Below are 22,332 nucleotides of genomic sequence, written 5' to 3'. Positions count from 1 at the left end.
CCTTAGACAATTATATAGTAGATGAAAATGTAGTCGCTCTTGAGATACTAGCACTTTTCTGTTGTTCTAAGCTTGTTGCCTAGGAGACCGACCACCACTGCAGTCTATCTTGTAAGCACCACACTGAAGGTGGCGGAATTTGGATGGTAACAGCACTCTCCAGCTTCAAAGCAATACAAAAGAGCCTGTAAGTGCTGTACATAATCGGCCACCACCGCAAGACAGTAGTGGTGGTCAGTCGTTAAGGCAACGAGCTGTATACAAGAGAAAAGTGTTAGTATTTTGAGAATAGCTGCAAATTTTAACAAGCAGGAAATTGCAAAAGTGCTTGTGTTTAGGGGCAGTATCCAGCAACACTCATCTGGGGTAATTCATGTGAATGTATTTTGATACTCTAATCGGACCGGGGTCTCGGGACCTGATCTATGCGTGTGATGCTGAGATTTACTGCTGCAATATGATCAACAAATAATGCTGCTCTATAGCCCTGTGTGATACAAATAAGACAAGAATGTCTGAATGTATGTGTAGATAGTGATTTCATGTATCTATTGCCATTAACTGAGTAAAACAAGACAAAATGGAAGCGGAGAAGTGCCCTCTGAGTGATTTATTTGTATTGCATGAGGAGATGTGGCGTAAACAGCTATGTACGCAAGCGCAGCGGCATTCTTGTAGTGTGAGGAAAATATTCTCAAGGGTGAACAACAAGATAAGCATGGAATTTGTACAATAACAAATCTTGTTCTGTAAAATAACAAGTTATATGAGAAAAAATGCCAGTACGCATGACGAAACTAAATCCAGTTTTAAGTGTATAAAACAGGAAGGCATCTAGGTGGGGGTAGGGACACTCCAGGAGACTTTATGGACGCATAACTTCTGTGATGATGTGTTACCGAATATTTCCTTCTCATCAGTCGAGTCCCCCGACAGGGAAGTGATGTTACAATATTTGGTAATTATATAGATGCTTACTTTCTCTATTTCATAGATGATGATTATGATCATGTAATGTTAGGCTAGCGCTGTTATAATTCATGTGCCTGTAGTACATATATCAAATCATAGCTTAAATTGTTGATTATTAAACTTTATTCATTATTAATAAAATATAAATTGTTTTACCGAAATAAAGACCTAGCAGTCTTCTTGCCTAATTAGTATATTAGTGAGCGCTACGTAAGTAAGGGGTTTTCCCCTCCCGGAGTGAAAACTCGGTAAGACACCCTGTGAATCAGATCTTACCTGCACTGCTCCATGGCAGCAAACCATCAGGATTGACCCCTGTGCTGTCACTATGAGCACGGAACCGGATACATAGCGGAAAGCCTCAATATTAGGCCGGAGTTAGACTAACGTATAATACGGACGAGTGCTATGCAATAAAAAAATCACATAGCACTCGGACCAGTATTCCTCTATGGGGCAGCTCACATCGCCGTATTTTTTCTCGGCTGTTTTCGGGCGCGAGTGAAATGGCAGCATGCTGCGATTGTCACCAACACTCGGCTGAGTCTCGGCTCACTCGCACCCATATAAGCCTATAGGTGCGAGTGAGACAGCGCACATCACTCGGATATCATCTTAGTGATGTGCGCTATACGCTGACCCCGGCAATGGAGGAGATGGAGAAATTAGTTTCTCTGCCTCCTCCGCAGCTGTGCGAGAGGCTCAGAGCACAGACACATGACACTCGGCTACCGATCACAGCAGAGCAGGAGCCGAGGGTCATTAGCATCTCGCATCTGATGCCATACGCTAGTGTGACTCCAGCCTTATTGGGGAAGTTCATAGTCTCCTGTTATTTACACCAGTCCTGATGAAGAGCCGCGAGCTGCCGAGTGCCAGACTCACAAATGTGCTGCAACCATTCATCTGGTGCAAGTGGTGGGGAATGATGGGCGGAGCTTGACCGCACCACTTATAGGTAAGCCCCTCCTACTTTTCAGAATTTTTTTTTTTTGGAGGGGCTCAACAGTTTTGAGCAGCACTCTTCTGTATAAAGTGTCTGATGATATTCCCTGTATATTTACATGTAGAGAAGAGAGTTGTGATGGGAGTGACACTGTGTGTACTGCGCTGCCGACCATGTTGGTGCAATACGCAACACACTTCATTTCTTCGTGATGGAATGAGATGAGATCTTGCAGCCCCATGTTACTGACTCAGAAGGGCAGATGCTATGTCTCTGTGCTGATATAGATAGGAACATGACACACTGTAACGACACAGTATCAGAACTGGCATCACTATGTAAGGGGGACGACCGGACAGCGGGTACCTGCATGCCAGGGCCGGAACTGTCGAGGCTGCATCTCCTGGTCCCGGGGGGAAGCCCGAGTGAGCCGGACCTTCCCCTTTTGCCTGGGGGAAGCGCTAGAGAGACGGAGCTTCCTGCTGTCCCAGGAGGGCGGGCAGATAGAGAAGAAAAGCGCGCGCAGCAGTGGGGGGATAAAAGCAGAATGTGCGAGCAAGAGGTCAGTTTTGGTGCGAATGGAGGGCAGTGCACAGACAGACGAGCGGGGCGCTCCATTTCCCCTGCCCCCACCACAGAGTACCGGCGCTGTGACGAGCCGCATAGTGAGAGCCCCGTCGCCTGCAGAGCCGTGCCCAGAGCAGAGCCGTGCCCAGAGCAGAGCCGTGCACACAGAGCAGAGCCGTGCACACAGAGCAGAGCCGTGCACACAGAGCAGAGCCGTGCACACAGAGCAGAAGGACAGGGACTGCTGTGCTGAGGGGAGTGGTGTCTCTAGCAGCAGCAGCCAGAGAGAGGAGTGCTCTGTCCGGGGAGCACCAGCATCGTGCAGAACAGCGTCCGCCATCTCCTGGGGTCAGCAGCGGGGATTAGAGAGGGAGAGTGACGTGCAGGGTGCACCGGTGACTACCAGAGAGCAAGGCGCCAAACGCACGTGCCCCATAAGTGACCGGGGACAGGACAGACCCTTGCACCCTGACACTATAGATTTGCCAGAGCATCCGTACAGCGCAGGCCCGCTCCCAAGCCCCGCCACCGCTGACAGGGGCTGTGAGGAGAGTCGTCAGGGGCCACGTCGGGCTCAGACAGTGCCACATCAGTATATGCACTAGGCTCAGCGGAAGGTACCGGAGACCGACCGCTGCCGCCAGAAGACGGGGCATTGATGCCCACAGGACCTTCAGGGTAAAGATACCGCGCAGCTGTTGTCGGTGCTAACCATTTCATGGACCTAGGAATCATTGACTCATCAAAACCGCCGTTACTATCACCGCCATTCTTCACCTCACCATATCCTTTGCCAGTGAACTGTTTTATCCCGTTTAACCCGTTACCTCCCTGCGAGGAGTAAACCCCCTATTACATTAAAACTGTTATATCTGTTAACCCTTGCTCTGCCTCCTGTCAGTCATTGCATCCTGCTTACAACTACATACTATGGTAATGTCCTGGCCCTATAGCCAGACACGTGATGTACCTGCATTACTCCATCCATATAGTGATGGCAGACTCCAGTATCCGCCCGTCTGCAGCTAATCATCCACCACAGAGGTATACAGCCAGCTGTCTGCTACACCTCTGCACACATGTAGCGGCGGAACCGCAGTGACCCCCTGCACAGTGCTGCCCCCTGTGTGCACACATTGGTACCGTCCATGTCCCCCCCATACACTGTGTGGTACCTGCAGCCATACAGACTCCTGCAGCTTCCGACTCTGGAACCGAACTATGGATCAGCTGATCAGCGGAAGCCCCACCCCGCCAGTGTCGCAGGCTGAGAGGGCGCCGCTCCTGATTGGCTGAGCAATGTGATTGGCAGCTGGCTTGTGTAATAGCCGAGCTGAGCCTAGAATGTGTGGGCTCCTGCCAGGTTGCAGCGCTTTACGTCATACGCGCGACCAGTAAACAGAGAGCTCATGCAGATGACCACACACGGTTGAAACGCACTCTTGCGTTCCACCCACAGGAAGCTATTCTTAGACCAAGCCTGTGGTTCCGGGGTCCTGCAGAAGGCACAAGGCAGCGCTCGCTGTGGATATGTAGTATATGAGGGACAGAAGGTATGAAGAGCTGGGCTGCTCCCTGTTTTCTACTTAGCTGGTGTGGGCAGGATACGAGAGCAGTACAATTCCTGTACAACAACGGCGTGCCAGGCATTCCCCACTGTACAGTCTCTCTAAATACAGAGCAGGGTGGGGGAGAGGACCCCGGTGCATGGGGGGGGGGAGGGGGAGCTTGAGGATCCCGGTGCACAAGTGTGCGGGGGGACCATAGTGCACAAGAGTGTGGGGGAGGGAGAGGACCCCGGTGCACAAGAGTCGGGGGGGGAGGGAGAGGACCCCGGTGCACAAGAGTCGGGGGGGGGAGGGAGAGGACCCTGGTGCACAAGAGTGGGGGGGGGAGGGAGAGGACCCTGGTGCACAAGAGTGGGGGGGGGGGAGGGAGGGAGAGGACCCCGGTGCACAAGAGTGGGGGGGGAGGGAGGGAGAGGACAGTGGTGCACAAGAGTGGGGGGGAGGGAGGGAGAGGACCCCGGTGCACAAGAGTGGGGGGGGGGAGGACCCCGGTGCACAAGAGTCGGGGGGGGGGGGGAGAGGACCCCGGTGCACAAGAATGGGGGGGAGGGAGGGAGAGGACCCCGGTGCACAAGAGTGGGGGGGGGAGGGAGAGGACCCCGGTGCACAAGAGTGGGGGGGGGGAGGGAGAGGACCCCGGTGCACAAGAGTGGGGGGGGGGAGGGAGAGGACCCCGGTGCACAAGAGTGGGGGGGGGGGAGGGAGAGGACCCCGGTGCAGAGGTCTGACCATTATGCATCATATTACTCCTACACTTAGCAAGTTGACAAGAAAACAGTGAAATCTCGTGTTATGAGTTGGCAGAGATCTGCTCTGACACTTCATATGACGTGCCTGCTTTTCTGTTCTAGATCATCTTTCACAGTGTTCAAACAGGTTTTCAGCCATTCAGGAATCTTCACCTTAAACCTACACGCAAAGTTCTTTACATTTACTGTATACATGAGCAAGTTCCCCGTTATCTGCACATCACTACAGATTGAGAGTGGCCTATGATCACCTTATCTCCTGAGAAGCCATAGTTCACATTACAGGTCCTTCTCAAAAAATTAGCATATAGTGTTAAATTTCATTATTTACCATAATGTAATGATTACAATTAAACTTTCATATATTATAGATTCATTATCCACCAACTGAAATTTGTCAGGTCTTTTATTGTTTTAATACTGATTATTTTGGCATACAACTCCTGATAACCCAAAAAACCTGTCTCAATAAATTAGCATATTTCACCCGACCAATCAAATAAAAGTGTTTTTTAATACCAAACAAAAAAACCATCAAATAATAATGTTCAGTTATGCACTCAATACTTGGTCGGGAATCCTTTGGCAGAAATGACTGCTTCAATGCGGCGTGGCATGGAGGCAATCAGCCTGTGACACTGCTGAGATGTTATGGAGGCCCAGGATGCTTCAATAGCGGCCTTAAGCTCATCCAGAGTGTTGGGTCTTGCGTCTCTCAACTTTCTCTTCACAATATCCCACAGATTCTCTATGGGGTTCAGGTCAGGAGAGTTGGCAGGCCAATTGAGCACAGTAATACCATGGTCAGTAAACCATTTACCAGTGGTTTTGGCACTGTGAGCAGGTGCCAGGTCGTGCTGAAAAATGAAATCTTCATCTCCATAAAGCATTTCAGCCGAGGGAAGCATGAAGTGCTCCAAAATCTCCTGATAGCTAGCTGCATTGACCCTGCCCTTGATGAAACACAGTGGACCAACACCAGCAGCTGACATGGCACCCCACACCATCACTGACTGTGGGTACTTGACACTGGACTTCAGGCATTTTGGCATTTCCTTCTCCCCAGTCTTCCTCCAGACTCTGGCACCTTGATTTCCGAATGACATGCAAAATTTGCTTTCATCAGAAAAAAGTACTTGGGACCACTTAGCAACAGTCCAGTGCTGCTTCTCTGTAGCCCAGGTCAGGCGCTTCTGCCGCTGTTTATGGTTCAAAAGTGGCTTTACCTGGGGAATGCGGCACCTGTAGCCCATTTCCTGCACACGCCTGTGCACGGTGGCTCTGGATGTTTCCACACCAGACTCAGTCCACTGCTTCCTCAGGTTCCCCAAGGTCTGGAATCGGTCCTTCTCCACAATCTTCCTCAGGGTCCGGTCACCTCTTCTCGTTGTACAGCGTTTTCTGCCACATTGTTTCCTTCCAACAGACTTACCATTGAGGTGCCTTGATACAGCACTCTGGGAACAGCCTATTTGTTGAGAAATTTCTTTCTGGGTCTTACCCTCTTGCTTGAGGGTGTCAATGATGGCCTTCTTGACATCTGTCAGGTCGCTAGTCTTACCCATGATGGGGGTTTTGAGTAATCAACCAGGCAGGGAGTTTTTAAAAGCCTCAGGTATCTTTTGCATGTGTTTAGAGTTAATTAGTTGATTCAGAAGATTAGGGTAATAGGTCATTTAGAGAACCTTTTCTTGATATGCTAATTTATTGAGACAGGTTTTTTGGGTTATCAGGAGTTGTATGCCAAAATCATCAGTATTAAAACAATAAAAGACCTGACAAATTTCAGTTGGTGGATAATGAATCTATAGTATATGAAAGTTTAATTGTAATCATTACATTATGGTAAATAATGAAATTTAACACTATATGCTAATTTTTTGAGAAGGACCTGTATATATAAGGCTATGTTCAAGGCGTACGCCAGGGAGATTGCCCAAGACGTGCGTCAGGCAAAACCTGCAACGTATAAACACAGTGGCTCCATCACATGCAGGCTACCCTTGTAAAATTCCTGATTTCACATATGTAAAGGTAAATGGCATGTAATCGGTAACCCAGGCTCCTACAGTTTACTGCTGTGTTCTGGCTCCATACACTGTTTGTGCCGCAGTTTCTGGACCTTCTAATAGCTGGTTGGTTGGGGTCCTGAGACTGCCACGAATCTGATAGTGATGTCCTCCACAAATCAGAGGTCATTAATATTGTAGTCCTGGAAAATCTCTTTAATGTTGAAAAAATAACAAAAAAAATATTGTTTTTTTTGTCTGGTCTGTGATGGTTTTCTACAACATAAATATTGGCCAAAGTTACCGAGGAAATGAAGCCTGACGTGTACTACTGTGCATGATGGCGACTTATGCTGTTAGTTCCAGTAGTAAAACCTGTGACCAGGCCAGGAGTAGTGGATGGAAAAATTGCAACTTTGTGATAGCCTAGGTCTTACATTCTGAGGCTTGGCAACTACCTGGCCATTATGTGATATCAGGGACTTGAGCCACAATTCACCCAGTGTCTAATCTTGTTTGGTGGTTTTTAGACGGTTAAACCACGTTCACACATTGAGTATTTGGTCAGTATTTTAGATCAGTACTTATAAGCCTAAGCCAGGAGTGTAACAGAGGAAAAGCATAACAGAAACACGTCACCACTTCTGCATTTATCACCCACTCCTGGTTTTGGCTTACAAATACTGAGGTAAAATACTGACCAAATACTCAGCATGTGAACGTGGCCTTGATGTCATCTTCATTTATGTTAAACAGAAATTCTTGCATTAAGTGACTGAGATTTTTTTAGAATCCTCACATTCCAGGGAATAATTCTACAATTATTTAAGGCCCAGTAATTAAATTTGTTTTTTTGTTCCCCGCAGGTTCCCAGCATGATTCAGATAAGATTTCATTGTGATTGACAATGAGCATCAACTCCTCTGAAGGAAATGGCGTGGAAACAGAGTCTACCCCAGAAAACGGAGCAACCATTGTAGCGGAGTCTATTGCCATAATCATTATTGACATTCTGATCTGTCTCGGGAACCTCGTCATCGTGATCACACTGTACAAGAAGTCCTACTTACTGTCTCTCAGTAATAAGTTTGTGTTCAGCTTGACACTTTCCAACCTCCTCCTGTCTATGCTGGTGCTTCCATTTGTCGTTGTGAGCTCAATCCTGAGAGAATGGATCTTTGGGGTGGTGTGGTGCAATTTTTCTGGCCTCCTTTACATGCTGATCAGTTCTGCCAGTATGCTTACCTTGGGAATTATAGCCATTGACAGGTCAGTAATGCTTGTGTGCAATTAACTCTTAGTCTCTGTATCTGATGAGCAAAATCATTGTTACCTGTCTGACCCAGCACACACATCGCTGGACTGGCACCGGAGGTGAGAATGACGGACATATCCATTATACTGATTGCCCATCAATATAGGCTGTAGGAGCCTGTCTCATATACACAGCTGGGCTCCTGCAGTAACTAGTAGGATCTTTGTTTTCAGAGATCCCAGCAGTTTAACCCCTCATGTGCCCCTGTGAGTAGTGAGCAAGAGGATGACATGTTAAAAAAAAAAATAAGCGCTGCACGTGTAACACACCCTCTAACCATATATCATTACTTACCCTGCAGTGTGAACGCCGCCAAACAATCTGATAACCAATGCCAAAATTGCTCATCCAGTCTCACAAAAAATGAAATAAAAGTGCTAAATGTGGTCATACCCAAAACTGTAAAACCTAAAGCTCTAAGAGATTGACAACTAGAGAAATATCAGTGCATTGTATAAAAGTCAAGGACATAAAACGCCACATGTGGCATCTCCATGTGTGCTGACCCCCAGGATACAATATGTGCAGCATGTCCGTAGCATACAATGGAATACAGAACTGCTGTTTTGCTTTTCTTCCCATTAAGAGTTGATAAAAATCGTGTTATATGCACCCCAATATTGCTACTCACTAATACAATTTATTTTTCTAAATAACAAGCAACCATTCAGCTTTATTGACAAAAAATAAAATATGGCTCCTGGAATGCGGCGATTATAGGGAAGGGGGGAAGCTTTGTCCTGAAGGCCCAAAATAGGCCAGTCCTTAAGGTGTTAATGTGCTGATTGCTATTTATTTCACTCCATACTTCTGTGTTTATATAAGGCTACTTTCACACTAGTCCGTCAGTACGGGCCGTTGCAAACCGTCGGCCCGACGTACCGACAGCCAGTGTGTTAAAGTAGCACAACGTGGGCTGCGGATGCCGTTTTACAACGCATCCGCTGCCCATTGTGAGTTCCGGGGCGGAGTTTCGGCCGCGCATGTGCGGTCGAAATTGGCGGACTCAACGCATGGAAAACGTTACATGGAACTTTTTTTTGTGCCGACGGTCCGCCAAAACACGACGCATCCGTCGCATGACGGATGTGACGTGTGGCAATCCGTCGCTAATGTAAGTCTATGGACTCCTGTGGGCAACTTTGCAGGATGCGTTTTTTCTACATAACGACGCATTGCGAAGTCCGTCACACAACGCAAGTGTGAAAGTAGCCTTAGATAATGTGTTTGCCAAATCTCACATATAAATGCCCACTTGGTGACACAGGCATGTTATTTCTATGGACTGATGGAGATAAAGAGATGACACTCCTTCTGTGCAAAGGGGGACCCGGGGTGTTTATTATAAGGGTACTTCCATCTCTTTTAATGATGTCACATCGCTGGGGGTTGAACCCCTGGGGCTGTTGCCTATACAGAGAACACTGCGGCTGCTGTAACCCTGTGCCCCCTGGCAGGTTTTCCCTGTAAACCATCGCTGCGGGCCGTCCAGCTGTGCAGAGAACTGCAGCTGAGGATACAGCAGGTATCTACTACTTGGACAGCCCCTTTGTAAGTGCTGCAGTCCTCCCATTAAAGTTAAATTCCTTTCCTTCACCAACTCCATTCTAGCGATGCTGGCATCAGACCTGGCGCTCATGTCCAATGGCTGCAGCACTCGCGAGGAATAACCATCTGTGGTTGCTGATGGGCTTCTTCACTCAGGCGGCCGTGTCTCATTGAGGGAAGTGTGAGTGCTGCAGCCTGTCAGCGGCGTGACGATGGCACGTGAGCTCTGGGACACCGGATCTGGCATGGCTTGAATAGTGCCAGTGTGGGAGGGGATTATATGGTATTTTTCTTTTACACGGAAGACTGCGGCATTTAAGAAGGGTCTTTACAAGTGGTGGGCAACCCCTGTAAGTGATGGCATATCCTAGTGTATGCAATTATTCATAGAGATGGAGATACGCCTTTTAAATATTTGTTTTTATTTTGTTCAGAAGTTCAGAACTCAATGGATTTCCAATGTTTATATTCTGTATTTTCCTAAGTAAATTGTACACATATTGGCGCTGTAATTCTGATTAAAACAAGGAGCAGCGCAGGGGCCGTGGCAGGGCTGAAGACACGTAAGATTCTAAGAAAACTTCAAACCCTGATTACACAAAAATCCACACAAGAACAGATTTCTTCACCACGGGCATAGTCTCAATCAGTTTCATTGCACCAATATGGCCATGTGTGCACTTCACTTAGCAAAATCCTGCTGACAGATTCTTTCTTTAAGTCCTAGCAACACTTGTTCTGCCGGTAAAATGGTCGGCCGACATGGCAGCTGTCTCATAGAGAACACAGGATCGCTCTGCTCTGCGTACGAGAGCTGAGATGACTGACGGCTGAGCCATTGGCGGACACACAGTTCATCCGACAGATATCTAATATGTATGGCTGGCTTTGTTGGCTCCATCCTTCACCTATGGTCACAGATGGAGATGTTAGCCTGAACCACTGCTTGTGAACAGGCTTCTACCTTTTAGACTATAATTGAAATATGCAATTCTTCTGATGATTCCTGGGAAAAGCATGTACGGTAAATAATTTTTAGGGTCATATACAGACAGCTGCTGATGGCCCTAGTAAGGAGTGAGCTTATGAGAAAGGCATATCGGCGGTCGTTAAGGGGTTAAACCTCTTACATTTATTATTATTTATTTATATAGCACCACTGATTCCATGGTGCTGCACATGAGAAGGGGTTACATACAAATTACAGATATCACTTACAGTAAATAAACAATTACAGACTGATACAGAGGGGCGAGGACCCTGCCCTTGCGGGCTTACAGTCTACAGGACGGTGGGGAAGGAGACAGTAGGTGGAGGGTTGTAGGAGCTCCGGTACTGGTGAGGAGGCAGCGTTACATTATTGCTGTATTCTAAAAACTGTATACCACTTTTGGGCTGGGCTCACATCTGGGTCTTGAATTTCATTAATATACAAATCTATGTCCTGTGATTTTCTGTGAGGCTGGTGTATGAGTGTATAACTGCAGCAGTCTTTCTCTGTACAGGCCGGCCATTGCTCCACTCTTACTGTAGGACTAGGAGATGTACCGTATGTTGCCTCCAGCTGTTCTATCTCAGCCTTTGACACGTTCGCTTGTTTTTCTCTGCAACTTTTAAAAGGCAAAGCTTATTTTGAAGGGGTTCAGCTGTCAAGTTTTGGCCAGAGCTGACGACCAGACGTGGTTATTGGCTTTAAGCACTTAAGACATGGCTCACAGCCCAGAAAATGTAAAGGACGCTCTTAGGAGGAACAAGTGTTTCTTTGTGCCATACGTTTCTTAAAAACCCTTCTTGTCTGGTGCTAGAACTGTAATTATCACATACAGAAGATGGTGTTGTGCCCCGTGCAGTGATCTTCCTGTTATCCAATGGAACTAATGACCAGATTAGGAAATGTTTTGGAATATTGGCTAATCATAGTCTCAAGAGATTCTAGTTTTCTCTCCTGTCCAGCGCTAAAAGCTAGTCTGAGATTATAGAAATTTTCCGGGGGAATTGAAACAAAGGCGTAATGATGAAAATCTAGGTTGAGACATGATGTTTAAGACTTAGTGACTTCGCAACCAAATGACGCAGGTTGAACCTGTCTTATACACAGCGGTGACCGGCTGTGTTGCACAGCCAGCGCCTGGACTGGGCTCCAATTGCTGATATTTAACCACTTAGCCTATGCGCCCACGATCAGAAAATAGCAGCGTTTTGGACATATGGTATGTTTACTGCGTTCTAATCACGCAGGTAAATCCCCATGTGTTCATTGAACCATGCACATTTACCACATCTAATGACTGGCTATATGACATGCTGAGGGTCCTAAACCTGCATGGGGAGGGAGGGGGGGAGTTTACGCATCGTTAAATAGTAGCACAGTGGGCATGGGATTTCTCCATATCCCATCCACTGTGATTCTAATGTAGAATGCAGCGTTTTGGACACAGTGCCGGGGAGATCTGTCCAAAGCGCTGCTCTTCCTGAACCTTAAAGAGAATCAGCAGGTTTTTGCGATCTAATCTAAGAACAGCATGATGTTGGGGCCAAAAATCTGATTAAAGCAATGTGTCACTTGCTCGCCTGCATGTGGTCATTGTGATACAATTACTGTTTTATGTACTGCCGATGTAGCTGTGCTGTGAATGCTGAGCTTTGTATATCCCTGCCCACATCACTGATTGGTAGCTGATTTGTGTACATTGAAAAGAAAGCTGCTAGTCATTGGTGGAGGTGAGGTTACACCGAGGAGTTGACTAGGAGGCACAAGACACCTAGTACTGTTGTGATAATAGGATGTTTAAACACTAACTTTATTGAATCAGCGACATACACCATAGTAAATAATTCATAACTGGAATCAGTCTCTCTGCCCCTACATGATGCTGCTCTCAGATTACATAGCAAAACCTGCTGACATATTCCCTTTAAATGCTGCAGTTAATAGCTGTCAGCGTCACTTGAGTGTTGACTACTACTGGAGGATTGCATCATATAGATCGTGGGGAAAATAAAAATGTAAAAAAAGTTGTTAAAAAATGTCATAGTATATCATTGGCTCTTTTCTCAATTCAAAAATAGGAAAATGAATAATCAACATATTTGGTCTCATCTCATCCTTGAAAGTCCAATGTATGAATAATAATAATAATTATTATTATTATTATTAGAGCGTCATTTATTCCATGGCGCTTTGCATGTGAAAAGGGGTATACAAATATACAAGTAAATTTATACAAACTATAAATTGAAAAAATTGACACTATAGAATTGCTGTTTTCCAGCCAACGCATCACCCAAAAATAAGCAATAAAGACCTATCCAAACGGTGTGTGTATTACAAAATTGCATCTATAAGGCTACGTTCACATTTGCGTTGTGCGCCGCAGCGCACAACGCAAACAAAAACGCAACAAAACGCATGCACAACGCTGCGTTTTGCGCCGCATGCGTCCTTTTTTTAATTGATTTTGGACGCAGCAAAAATGCAACTTGCTGCGTCCTCTGCGCCCGGACGCGGGCGCCGCAGCGACGCATGCGGCGCAAAACGCAAGTGCGACGCATGTCCATGCGCCCCCATGTTAAATATAGGGGCGCATGACGCATGCGGCGCCCGCCGCTAATGTGAACGTAGCCTTAAATCAGCTCGCCACACAAAAAATAACTTCTCAATCAGATCTGTCAATGGAAAAATAAACCTTACAGGTCGTAAAAAATAGCGACACAAAGCCTATTTTTAACTTTTTCTTTTACTGCTTTAAAGTTCAGTATTTTTTAATAAGTTTGGCATTGCCATAATCGTACTGCCCTGACTCAATGCATCCTTGGCAATGTGACACTGATTTTTCGATATATGTTGCCAAGAAAGTGAGCAGTAATTTTCCTTCTGTTTCCTGTAGGTATTATGCGGTTCTTTATCCAATGGTATATCCTATGAAGATAACCGGAAACCGGGCAGTCTTGGCTATAGCGTATGTGTGGCTTCATTCCCTCATCGGATGCCTTCCACCTCTTTTTGGCTGGTCTTCACTGGAGTTTGATCACTATAAGTGGATGTGTGTAGCGGCATGGCACAAGGAAGCTGGGTACACCGCCTTTTGGCAGATATGGTGTGCTTTGCTACCCTTTATCACTATGATGATTTGCTATGGGTTCATCTTTCGAGTGGCTCGTATAAAAGCTCGGAAGATCCACTGTGGAACTGTTATAATTGTACAGGAAGCGGCCCAGAAGAACGGGAGGAAGAATTCCAGCACTTCTACGTCGTCTTCAGGAAGCAGAAGGAATGGATTTTCCAGTGTTGTCTATTCAGCTAACCAGTGCAAAGCCTTCATAACAATACTGGTTGTAATGGGGGCATTTGTGCTTACCTGGGGGCCTTATATGATTGTTATAAGCACTGAGGCCTTATGGGGGCAAAACAGTGTTTCTCCAGTCGTAGAGACTATGGCTACATGGCTATCCTTCACAAGTGCAATTTGCCATCCTCTTATTTATGGACTTTGGAACAAAACTGTGCGCAAGGAGCTTCTCGGCATGTGTTTTGGCAATCGGTACAGAGATCCATTCCATCAGCAGCACCGAACGTCACGAATGTTCAGCATTTCTAATAGGATCACAGGTAAAAGCACCTGAAGAACCATTTACGACATACAGAGCATGTAAGACTACTGCAGCTGTCAAGTTGGATTTTCTATGTGCATTTTTACTAATATTCCCTTTTTATTTGATAGATCTTGGATTATCCCCACATCTGACTGCTCTGATAGCCAGTGGGAAGGATTCAGGTCACCCAAGCACTACGACAAACACTAATTTCAGCTATTCCAATGATTCAGGTAACTTGCTTGCATAGTCTTAGGTTATGATCACATCTTTTTGTAGATGTTATTGATAAGTCAGGTGTACATTCCTAGAAGGGGGTACCAAAAAGTAACAGGAATTCTCCGGAAGGTTGGGCGCTTGTAGTACAGGCTTCCGTCATTAGTATGGTAGCCAACGTTGTTGAGGAAAGTTTTGCCTCCAGTGATTTTTATTTTTTCAACAATGTCCTTTGGCTGTTTTGTGATTGGCGATTCACACGAACAGCGGTCAGCTATGAAGTTTTGTTTCATTTTGGGGGAAAAAACGTAAACGGTGGTTTTGAGACAATTTTTCTGCAATTTATTTCATGCCCAAATCAACTTCACGAGTTCATCAATGGTCCAGTGGTAATCTTCCAGAATGGCTTGACAAATTTCCATCAGTTCAGGCGTTTCCAAGGACATCTGCAATGGACCAACGTTGATCATCAGTTCCCATTTCACCTTGTCTAAATTGGGAGAGGCATTCTTTATCAGTCATGGCAGCTTCTTTGTAGGCTGTTTAAAGCATGACAAATGTTGCCAATGCTTCTTTTGGAGCCAAACGCAAAATTCGCCATCAATGTTGGCTGGTATCGTGGATAGGAAGAATTTTGTGAGCATTTACCAGGCAGAAACCAGAACTAAAACTGTCCACCAGTAGATTCCTGTTTTTTTGTTGTTGTTTTTTGTGGTATCCCCTCATATACCACTGAAATGTTTTGTAGGACTGGCTGACTCCATGATTAAAATAAAACCTTAGAGTTCGGCAATCCTGGTGTCATCCACTTGGTGATCCATAATGAGAAATATTGTTGGCTCTCTTTGTATCTGGAAGTCATTAATCAAAAAAACGGGTGCCTCCAGGTCTTCGGAACTTGGCTTCAAACCAGATTTCCTGAAGCAATTAATTTCCCCTGGAAATCCTGTGTTCTGTTTAATATCAAGCTTGAAGCTTTATTCAGTTGCAATTTTCATTGATCCATACTCCAGTAATAACATTTGAGCGTCCGCTTGTTTAGCACGTTGGCTACAGATAATCCCTAAAAGGGAACTTACCCACAGCTAGCAATGTACATCACATGTGATTACTGGCTGCCTTAGTCCTCCTCTATGTACGCCATGTGATTGTTGGGTGACCTCCAGTCAGTGGCGTAACTACAAAGTTATGGGCCCGGGTGCGAACTTTCAAATGGCGCCCCCCCCACGCCAAAATATTTTCCTCCCAAATTCATATTTTCCCTACTCATTTTGCACACTATAGCTTTATTGCAAAGTTGTATAATGTGACCTCATACAGACACTTGCCCCATTATAGTGCTGCACGAATGTTATGGCCCCCATATAGTGCTGCACAAACATTATGGCCCTCATATAGTGCTGCACAAACATTATGGCCCCCATATAGTGCTGCACAAACGTTATGGCCCCCATATAGTGCTGCACAACATTATGGCCCCCATATAGTGCTGTACAAACATTATGGCCCCCATATAATGCTGCACAAATGTTATGGCCCCCATATAGTGCTGCACAAATGTTATGGCCCCATACAGACACTTGCCCCATTTGGTGTTGCTGCAATAAAAAAAAAAAATCACATACTTACCTCTCCGTCGCTCAGGCCCCCGGCACTTTCAATATTCACCGCTCCTCGTTCCATTCGCCGCTCCATTTTCCGCCTCCTCTGCACTGACGGGTCAGGCGCGCACTAACTACGTCATCGCGCCCTCTGACCTCAGCGTCACTGCAGAAGACAGAGCGGCAGCTGGAACGAGGAGAGGTGACTATCGCGCAGCGCTCCCCTCCCGGTTATACTCACCTGCTCCTGGCGCGGTGCAGTCCCTGCTTCCCCGGCGCTGCTGCTTCTTCCTGTACTGAGCGGTCACCGTTACCGCTCATTACAGTAATGAATATGCGGCTCCAACCCTGTGGGAGGTTGAGCCGCATATTCATTACTGTAATGAGCTTTACCATATGACCGCTCAGTACAGGAAGAAGCCGGGGCGCCGGTAAGCCAGGGACCTGCAGGGACCGCGCCAGGAGTAGGTGAGTATAATTAGACAGCCCCCGCACATGCCCCGGCTGCCCCCCCGGATACGCCACTGCTCTGACCTGTCGCGCTCGGGTAGTTACGCCCCTGCCTCCAGTATATGAGATGTCCCCACAGCAGTCAAGGTAAACTACACAGGCGGGAAGAATAATGGACCAACGCTAGAATGGTGTGGAGTAAAATGGTGAATATCATTTAGTTTAGTTACATTTGTGGATGTGGCCACATTTTATTGATTTTGGAAGAATATTTTTAAGGAGGGTTTACTCCCTCTCAATTATTAGCTTTCCACAGGAGAGATGATGAAACCCCGCCTGTACCTAGTATAGGAAGCTATGGTTGGTATTGAAAGGTGGTCAGTGAAGTTACAGCAAACTGTTTGAGAGTAAAGGAGAGATCATAGTAAGTATCCCACACTAGTAACAATACGTTTTCTTCCCTCCCCTGGATAGGCACTGACGTCATGCTACTAGATGACTGCAGCTCTGACAGTGCCCAGCACACTCGTATCCTCTATTCTAGAAGGAAAAGCTCAGTCACCTTCGATGATGAGGTGGAGCAGAAGAATGGTAAGGCTATCACATAAGGTGTTTTCATTGTTTACAAAGTAGAGACTTCTATGCTGGAGCGATTTGTTTTCACTGGCTAACTTGTGTAATGAGTTGTGCTAAATGTGACAGAATATACCATTTTCCATGACTTAAGCCAGTGTTCAGAAGTGCTTACTACTGCACATATAAGTCAGGAAAGCTGAACAACAGCTGAGGCTTCCAGATGGCCACGTTTATTTTTTTCAGTGGCATATCTGAGATTAGGACTGCTTAGGATTTTTCATCTATATCAGTGGGAGTCTGGGACCTGGCACCTTCAATGATAAGCTGACACCTGGAGCGCCAGCCAGCGGAAGTTCTTGGTGCTAAGTTGGGACACCAGTGAGGCCACTTTCTGTTACTGCCGCTCAGATCACATTTGCTATAAGGCTAGGTTCACATCGTGTTACAGCATTCTGTTTAACAGTTCTGGCATGCGTTAGCAGTAGAGTGAAATGCACAGCGAATGCTTCTGTTTGCTGTGCGTTCGTCATAACGTACCCAAAAACGCAGTAGTCCGCGGTCGAGGGTGCGTCATAAAGTAACGGACCATCGCTAATGTATGCAGATTTTGACATGCGTTAGGATGCGTTATTCTAATTTAAATCTATGGGCGCGTTAACGGATCCGTTACATAGCGCTACTGCAGCTTAGAAACAGATCCGTTAAACGGAATGCCCTAACGCAATGTGAACCTAGCCTTACAGTAGCTGAGCTGCATTATCGGGGAGCGGCCTTTACAAAAGTAAACCTAGTTCTGCTCTTCAACCCAGTTCACTGTTCACGTCTGTTGCCGCTGCTAAAAGCAGCTGATCCACTTGGGTTGACAAGTGTTGGACCACCACATGATGACATTGCACTAAGATTAAGTCCACAATCTTCTGTCCTTCATACAACTTACTTTACACCATGATGCAAGTTTCAGATTTTTCTCTCTAGAGTTTCCCTTTAAGTAATTCAGGCTTTGAGCTTATGAGCTTTGTGTATCCAAGGTGCTGCTGTACTGGCAGCTAATATACATGCACTCCTTTGCTCTCTATGTGCTTACCTCCTTATCAGTTGCTTTGTTTTCTCTACCCTCCCCGTAACTGTAGATACTTTCCGCTCTCTCCACTCTGGGGAGTCTTGTGTGTAATCTCCTTTCTGTTATTTTCCCATACTGAGGAAAGGGAGTGGTGTAAGCACAGAGATCAGTCAAGAGCAGGCGCTATGATTGATTTGCATTTTGCTTTTTTTTTGTTTTTTTGCTAATTACTCAGCTACATTAAGGACTTGGACACACTGCAGCAACAATTTGTGGGATTTTTTAGCGAAGACAATTTATAAAGTGTCTTAACTTTGCAAATAAGCAATAGAAGGCAAACAACAAAAATGTTGTGTAAAGGTGTACATGGCTTTTAAAGCTGGGTTCCCACAAAGCTCAATGATAAAGATTTTAATATGGGATCTGTGGCAGAATTCACTTATAATATGCTTGTAATTTATTCAAATGGCAGAACGCCTTTTGTTAGCTTAGCGCTTCTTTTCTGCGTAAAAAAGAAAAGGTTTTGTGTCAGTTCTTTGCACCAGATTTCCTTTTGAAATGGAATGTAAGCTAAAAAAAAGCCCCATATTAATTTATTTTTTCACCATAGATTTTTCAGCCTGACAGATCCTGATAAGCAAAAATTGGATGATCATGCCCTGAGACACCCATGGTTAACTGTAGAAAACATGTAATGTATGATGTACTTGTCTCCACAGATGTTAAAAAAGCTCAAGAAGAAGAAGCCTCATCTGCAGTGTCCTTAGATTGCTATGCCTTCAGTTTGGCCAAAGCCATTGAGATGGATGCAAAACTCAGCTTGTTTGGAGAAGAAGCGTTCCGTAAGCCCTCCACTGCGCAGCCCCCGCCAGGGACCTCTGGGTTAAACCGAGGGAACAGAAGCCTTGCCACCCAGAAGCCAAGGGTTGTGCTGCAAAGCATTGAGGAAGGGACCACGTGACCGTCTGTACCGTAATGTGGAGGCTTCCGGATCCAGGGAGAGTGTCCATACAGCGTGCAGCTCGTGTAAGGGGAGTGCGGTGCCATCTGCCGCTGCCTATTCTCAACCACTGCCATAACTACAGATGGCGTCTGCTTTTGGCCACACTTAGTAGTATTATTACCAGTAGTATTGTTTTTGATACATTGATCCATTTTGTTACATTTGTATGGCTTTTTTTACTCTTTTTGGTACTGGGTGTTGCTTTCTAGATATAAACACGTTTAGTTTATAAATGACTGCAGCACACGTTTTTATGTCTTTTTATAGCACTAGAGCTTTTGTTTACATATATTTATTTTTTGTATTACTACTTTGTTTTTGTTTTCTTTATTATTTTTGTATTTTCTACTCTGAAAGTACTTTTTGTTACTTTTTAGAGCATTTTTCATGCATGTGCCTACCTATGCCTTCATGGTACTTTCAGTGATTTTTAGGCTGATAAAATATGCAAAGAATTAACTTTCTATGTCAGTAACCAACATTTGGATGCAATAGGCCTCAAAAGCAATTGGATAATTGTAATTTTTATGAAAAATGAGAATCTCTGTATGTAACTACTGCTTTGGGTGAAGTGAAGCTTCAGCAATGCTGACTCTGCGCAGTGGCGTCTGCACAGTCTTTCTACAGTAGTGCCCTATTAAAGGGAATGAGTCCGGCTGTGGTTCTCTGCACAGTGGGTTGGCCAAGAGCTTAGCGATGCAGGCAGAATCTTTCAAGGGGCCGATGCACTGTGGACTCTTTAGTTCCCAGGGGATGGACCCCACCCATTATACAGTGATGGGCTTTCCCAGTGATTTGCCATCATGTTGAGATAAGGAATACTCCTTTTAAATTCCCACATAGCTATTTTTTTTTTTCGCAAAAAGTATTCCTTTTTATTGGCATCTTGCCAGAAAGTTCCTACAAGTCCAGCATGTGTTGGATATGGTAGCTTCACAAGACATGGACCGAAAACTACTGCAGGTGAAAAAAGGGCTAATTCAATAGTATTAGGTAATTGGGGGTCAGTTTATAATAGTCCCTTTACCTTTCTCTTCATTCGACACCTTAAATTTGGTTCCTCACTGCTCCCTGTTTTGCAGATCCATTTCTAGGTGCAATGCCCTTAAAGGGAGTTAGCTTCTAAAAGAGGATTTAAAGGAGCGCCAGCCTTTTAGATCTAGTAAAACTTGTCAGGTCGGCAGTGTCTTCTCCATCTGTCTGATGATTTCTTCTTTTTGATGGGATTTTTAATCTAATCAGTATTGAATCAGATGAAACCAAAATTATTGGTTGATAAATGTCACATTTATTAACAGAGTAAAGTATGTTAACACTAATCTCTCCCACATTTTATGGGTGCTCAGAAAAATCTGATCCCAGGGAGTCTGAGCATCTCAATTTGGACAAAACCTTCATCATAGAAAGCTTTATTTCATCTCATAAACTTTATTAACAAGCATATGGCTGCCAGCTGACTTTATGTATGAAAAGAAAAATCATGTGTTTTTATTTTTTATTTTTTTTAATGAAAATTGGAAAAAAAAAATTCAGGTTTTTTGCACGCTCTTGTGAGCTAAGCCAAAATGTAGGTTCACACAAGTGTATAAAAAATCGTTAATTGAGAAAAGTGGGACGATTTTTTTCATACTTGTCATCCGTGTGCTGTCCATATATTTGCTTTTTTTTATTTTTTTACAGCATCTGTTAATCATTTACAGGACCACTTACAGATGTGCAATGTATCTGTAAAAATCAGATGCTATAGTGTGACTCTGTATGGGATCTGGTTCTTTTATTTTTTCTCATACCCATAGACTTGAATTGGTGAGTTGTGCATACTGCAATTTTTTTATTTTCACAAACAAATTTCAGTTAAGAAAAAAAGTTAATCTGCGCTGCTTCATTGAATAACATTGGTCCAAGTGTGATTTCAATTTTCTTTAACCCCTTACTGACCTCGGACGTACTATACCGTCCGAGGTCAGCTCCCCTGCTTTGATGCAGGGCTCCGCGGTGAGCCCGCATCAAAGCCGGGACATGTCAGCTGTTTTGAACAGCTGACATGTGCCCGCAATAGGCGCGGGCAGAATCGCGATCTGCCCGCGCCTATTAACTAGTTAAATGCCGCTGTCAATCGCAGACAGCGGCATTTAACTACCGCATCCGGCCGGGCGGCCGGATATGACGTCATCGCCGACCCCCGTCACATGATCGGGGGTCGGCGATGCTTCTGAATGGTAACCATAGAGGTCCTTGAGACCTCTATGGTTACTGATCGCCGGTGGCTGTGAGCGCCACCCTGTGGTCGGCGCTCACAGCACACCGGCATTTCTGCTGTGTAGCAGCGATCTTATGATCGGTGCTGCATAGCAGAGCCGATCGCGTTGTGCCTGCTTCTAGCCTCCCATGGAGGCTATAGAAGCATGGCAAAAGTGAAAAAAAAAAGTTTTTAAAAATGTGAAAAAAATAAAAAAAACATAAAAGTTTAAATCACCCCCCTTTCGCCCCATCCTAAATAAATCAATTAAAAAAAAATCAAACCTACACATATTTGGTATCGCCGCGTTCAGAATCGCCCGATCTATCAATAAAAAAAAAGCATTAACCTGATCGCTAAATGGCGTAATGAGAAAAAAAATCGAAACGCCAGAAATACGTTTTTTTGGTCGCCGCGACATTGCATTAAAATGTAATAACGGGCGATCAAAAGAACGTATCTGCACCAAAATGCTATAATTAAAAATGCCAGCTTGGCATGCAAAAAATAAGCCCTCACCTGACCCCAGATCACGAAAAATGGAGACGCTACGAGTGTCGGAAAATGGCGCAATTTTTTTTTTTTTTTTTTTTTTTTTGCAAAGTTTGGAATTTTTTTTCACCACTTAGGTAAAACATAACCTAGACATGTGAGGTGTCTATGAACTCGTACTGACCTGGAGAATCATAATGGCAGGTCAGTTTTAGCATTTAGTGAACCTAGCAAAATAGGCAAGCAAAAAACAAGTGTGGGATTGCACTTTTTTTGCAATTTCACTGCACTTGGAATTTTTTTCCCGTTTTCTAGTACACGACATGGTAAAACCAATGATGTCGTTCAAAAGTACAACTCGTCCCGCAAAAAATAAGCCCTCACATGGCCAAATTGACGGAAAAATAAAAAAGTTATGGCTCTGTGAA

At 45.1% G+C, this 22,332-nt stretch overlaps 2 protein-coding genes across 3 annotated transcripts in view; one reads left to right on the top strand and one right to left on the bottom strand.

Moving 5' to 3' along the window:
* Positions 1–3,778, bottom strand: part of SIRT2 (sirtuin 2) — a 49,824-nt gene extending 46,046 nt beyond the window's left edge. Inside the window, exon 1 of one of the 2 annotated variants that reach the window (XM_077294857.1) lies at positions 3,661–3,778. In XM_077294857.1, coding sequence (XP_077150972.1) covers positions 3,661–3,670 — 10 coding nt within the window. In that variant the 5' untranslated portion in view covers positions 3,671–3,778. Of the gene's footprint in view, positions 1–3,455; positions 3,481–3,660 lie in introns of those variants that run through there. The other variant, XM_077294858.1, reaches the window with a different exon arrangement.
* Positions 3,779–3,835: 57 nt separating this feature from the next.
* GPR161 (G protein-coupled receptor 161) lies at positions 3,836–20,691 on the top strand. The gene is made up of 6 exons (XM_077294855.1): positions 3,836–4,038; positions 7,678–8,080; positions 13,562–14,283; positions 14,396–14,500; positions 17,009–17,125; positions 18,890–20,691. Exons 2-6 carry the CDS (start codon positions 7,719–7,721, stop codon positions 19,129–19,131), a joined length of 1,548 nt encoding a protein of 515 aa, XP_077150970.1. The 5' UTR covers positions 3,836–4,038; positions 7,678–7,718; the 3' UTR covers positions 19,132–20,691.
* Positions 20,692–22,332: the final 1,641 nt, after the last annotated feature.

The sequence above is a fragment of the Ranitomeya variabilis genome, chromosome 3 (assembly GCF_051348905.1).
Source record: "Ranitomeya variabilis isolate aRanVar5 chromosome 3, aRanVar5.hap1, whole genome shotgun sequence".
NCBI classification, from domain to species: Eukaryota; Metazoa; Chordata; class Amphibia; order Anura; family Dendrobatidae; genus Ranitomeya; species Ranitomeya variabilis.
Note: the sequence above shows the minus strand (reverse complement) of the source record. Positions and strands in the feature narration are given on the sequence as shown.

Bases quoted from the DNA above. Each gene is read 5' to 3' on its own strand.
- GPR161 (XM_077294855.1), top strand. From the start codon at position 7,719: ATGAGCATCAACTCCTCTGAAGGAAATGGCGTGGAAACAGAGTCTACC. The intron at 8,081-13,561 runs GTCAGTAATGCT...TGTTTCCTGTAG, and splicing joins GGAATTATAGCCATTGACAG to GTATTATGCGGTTCTTTATC. The intron at 17,126-18,889 runs GTAAGGCTATCA...TTGTCTCCACAG, and splicing joins TGAGGTGGAGCAGAAGAATG to ATGTTAAAAAAGCTCAAGAA.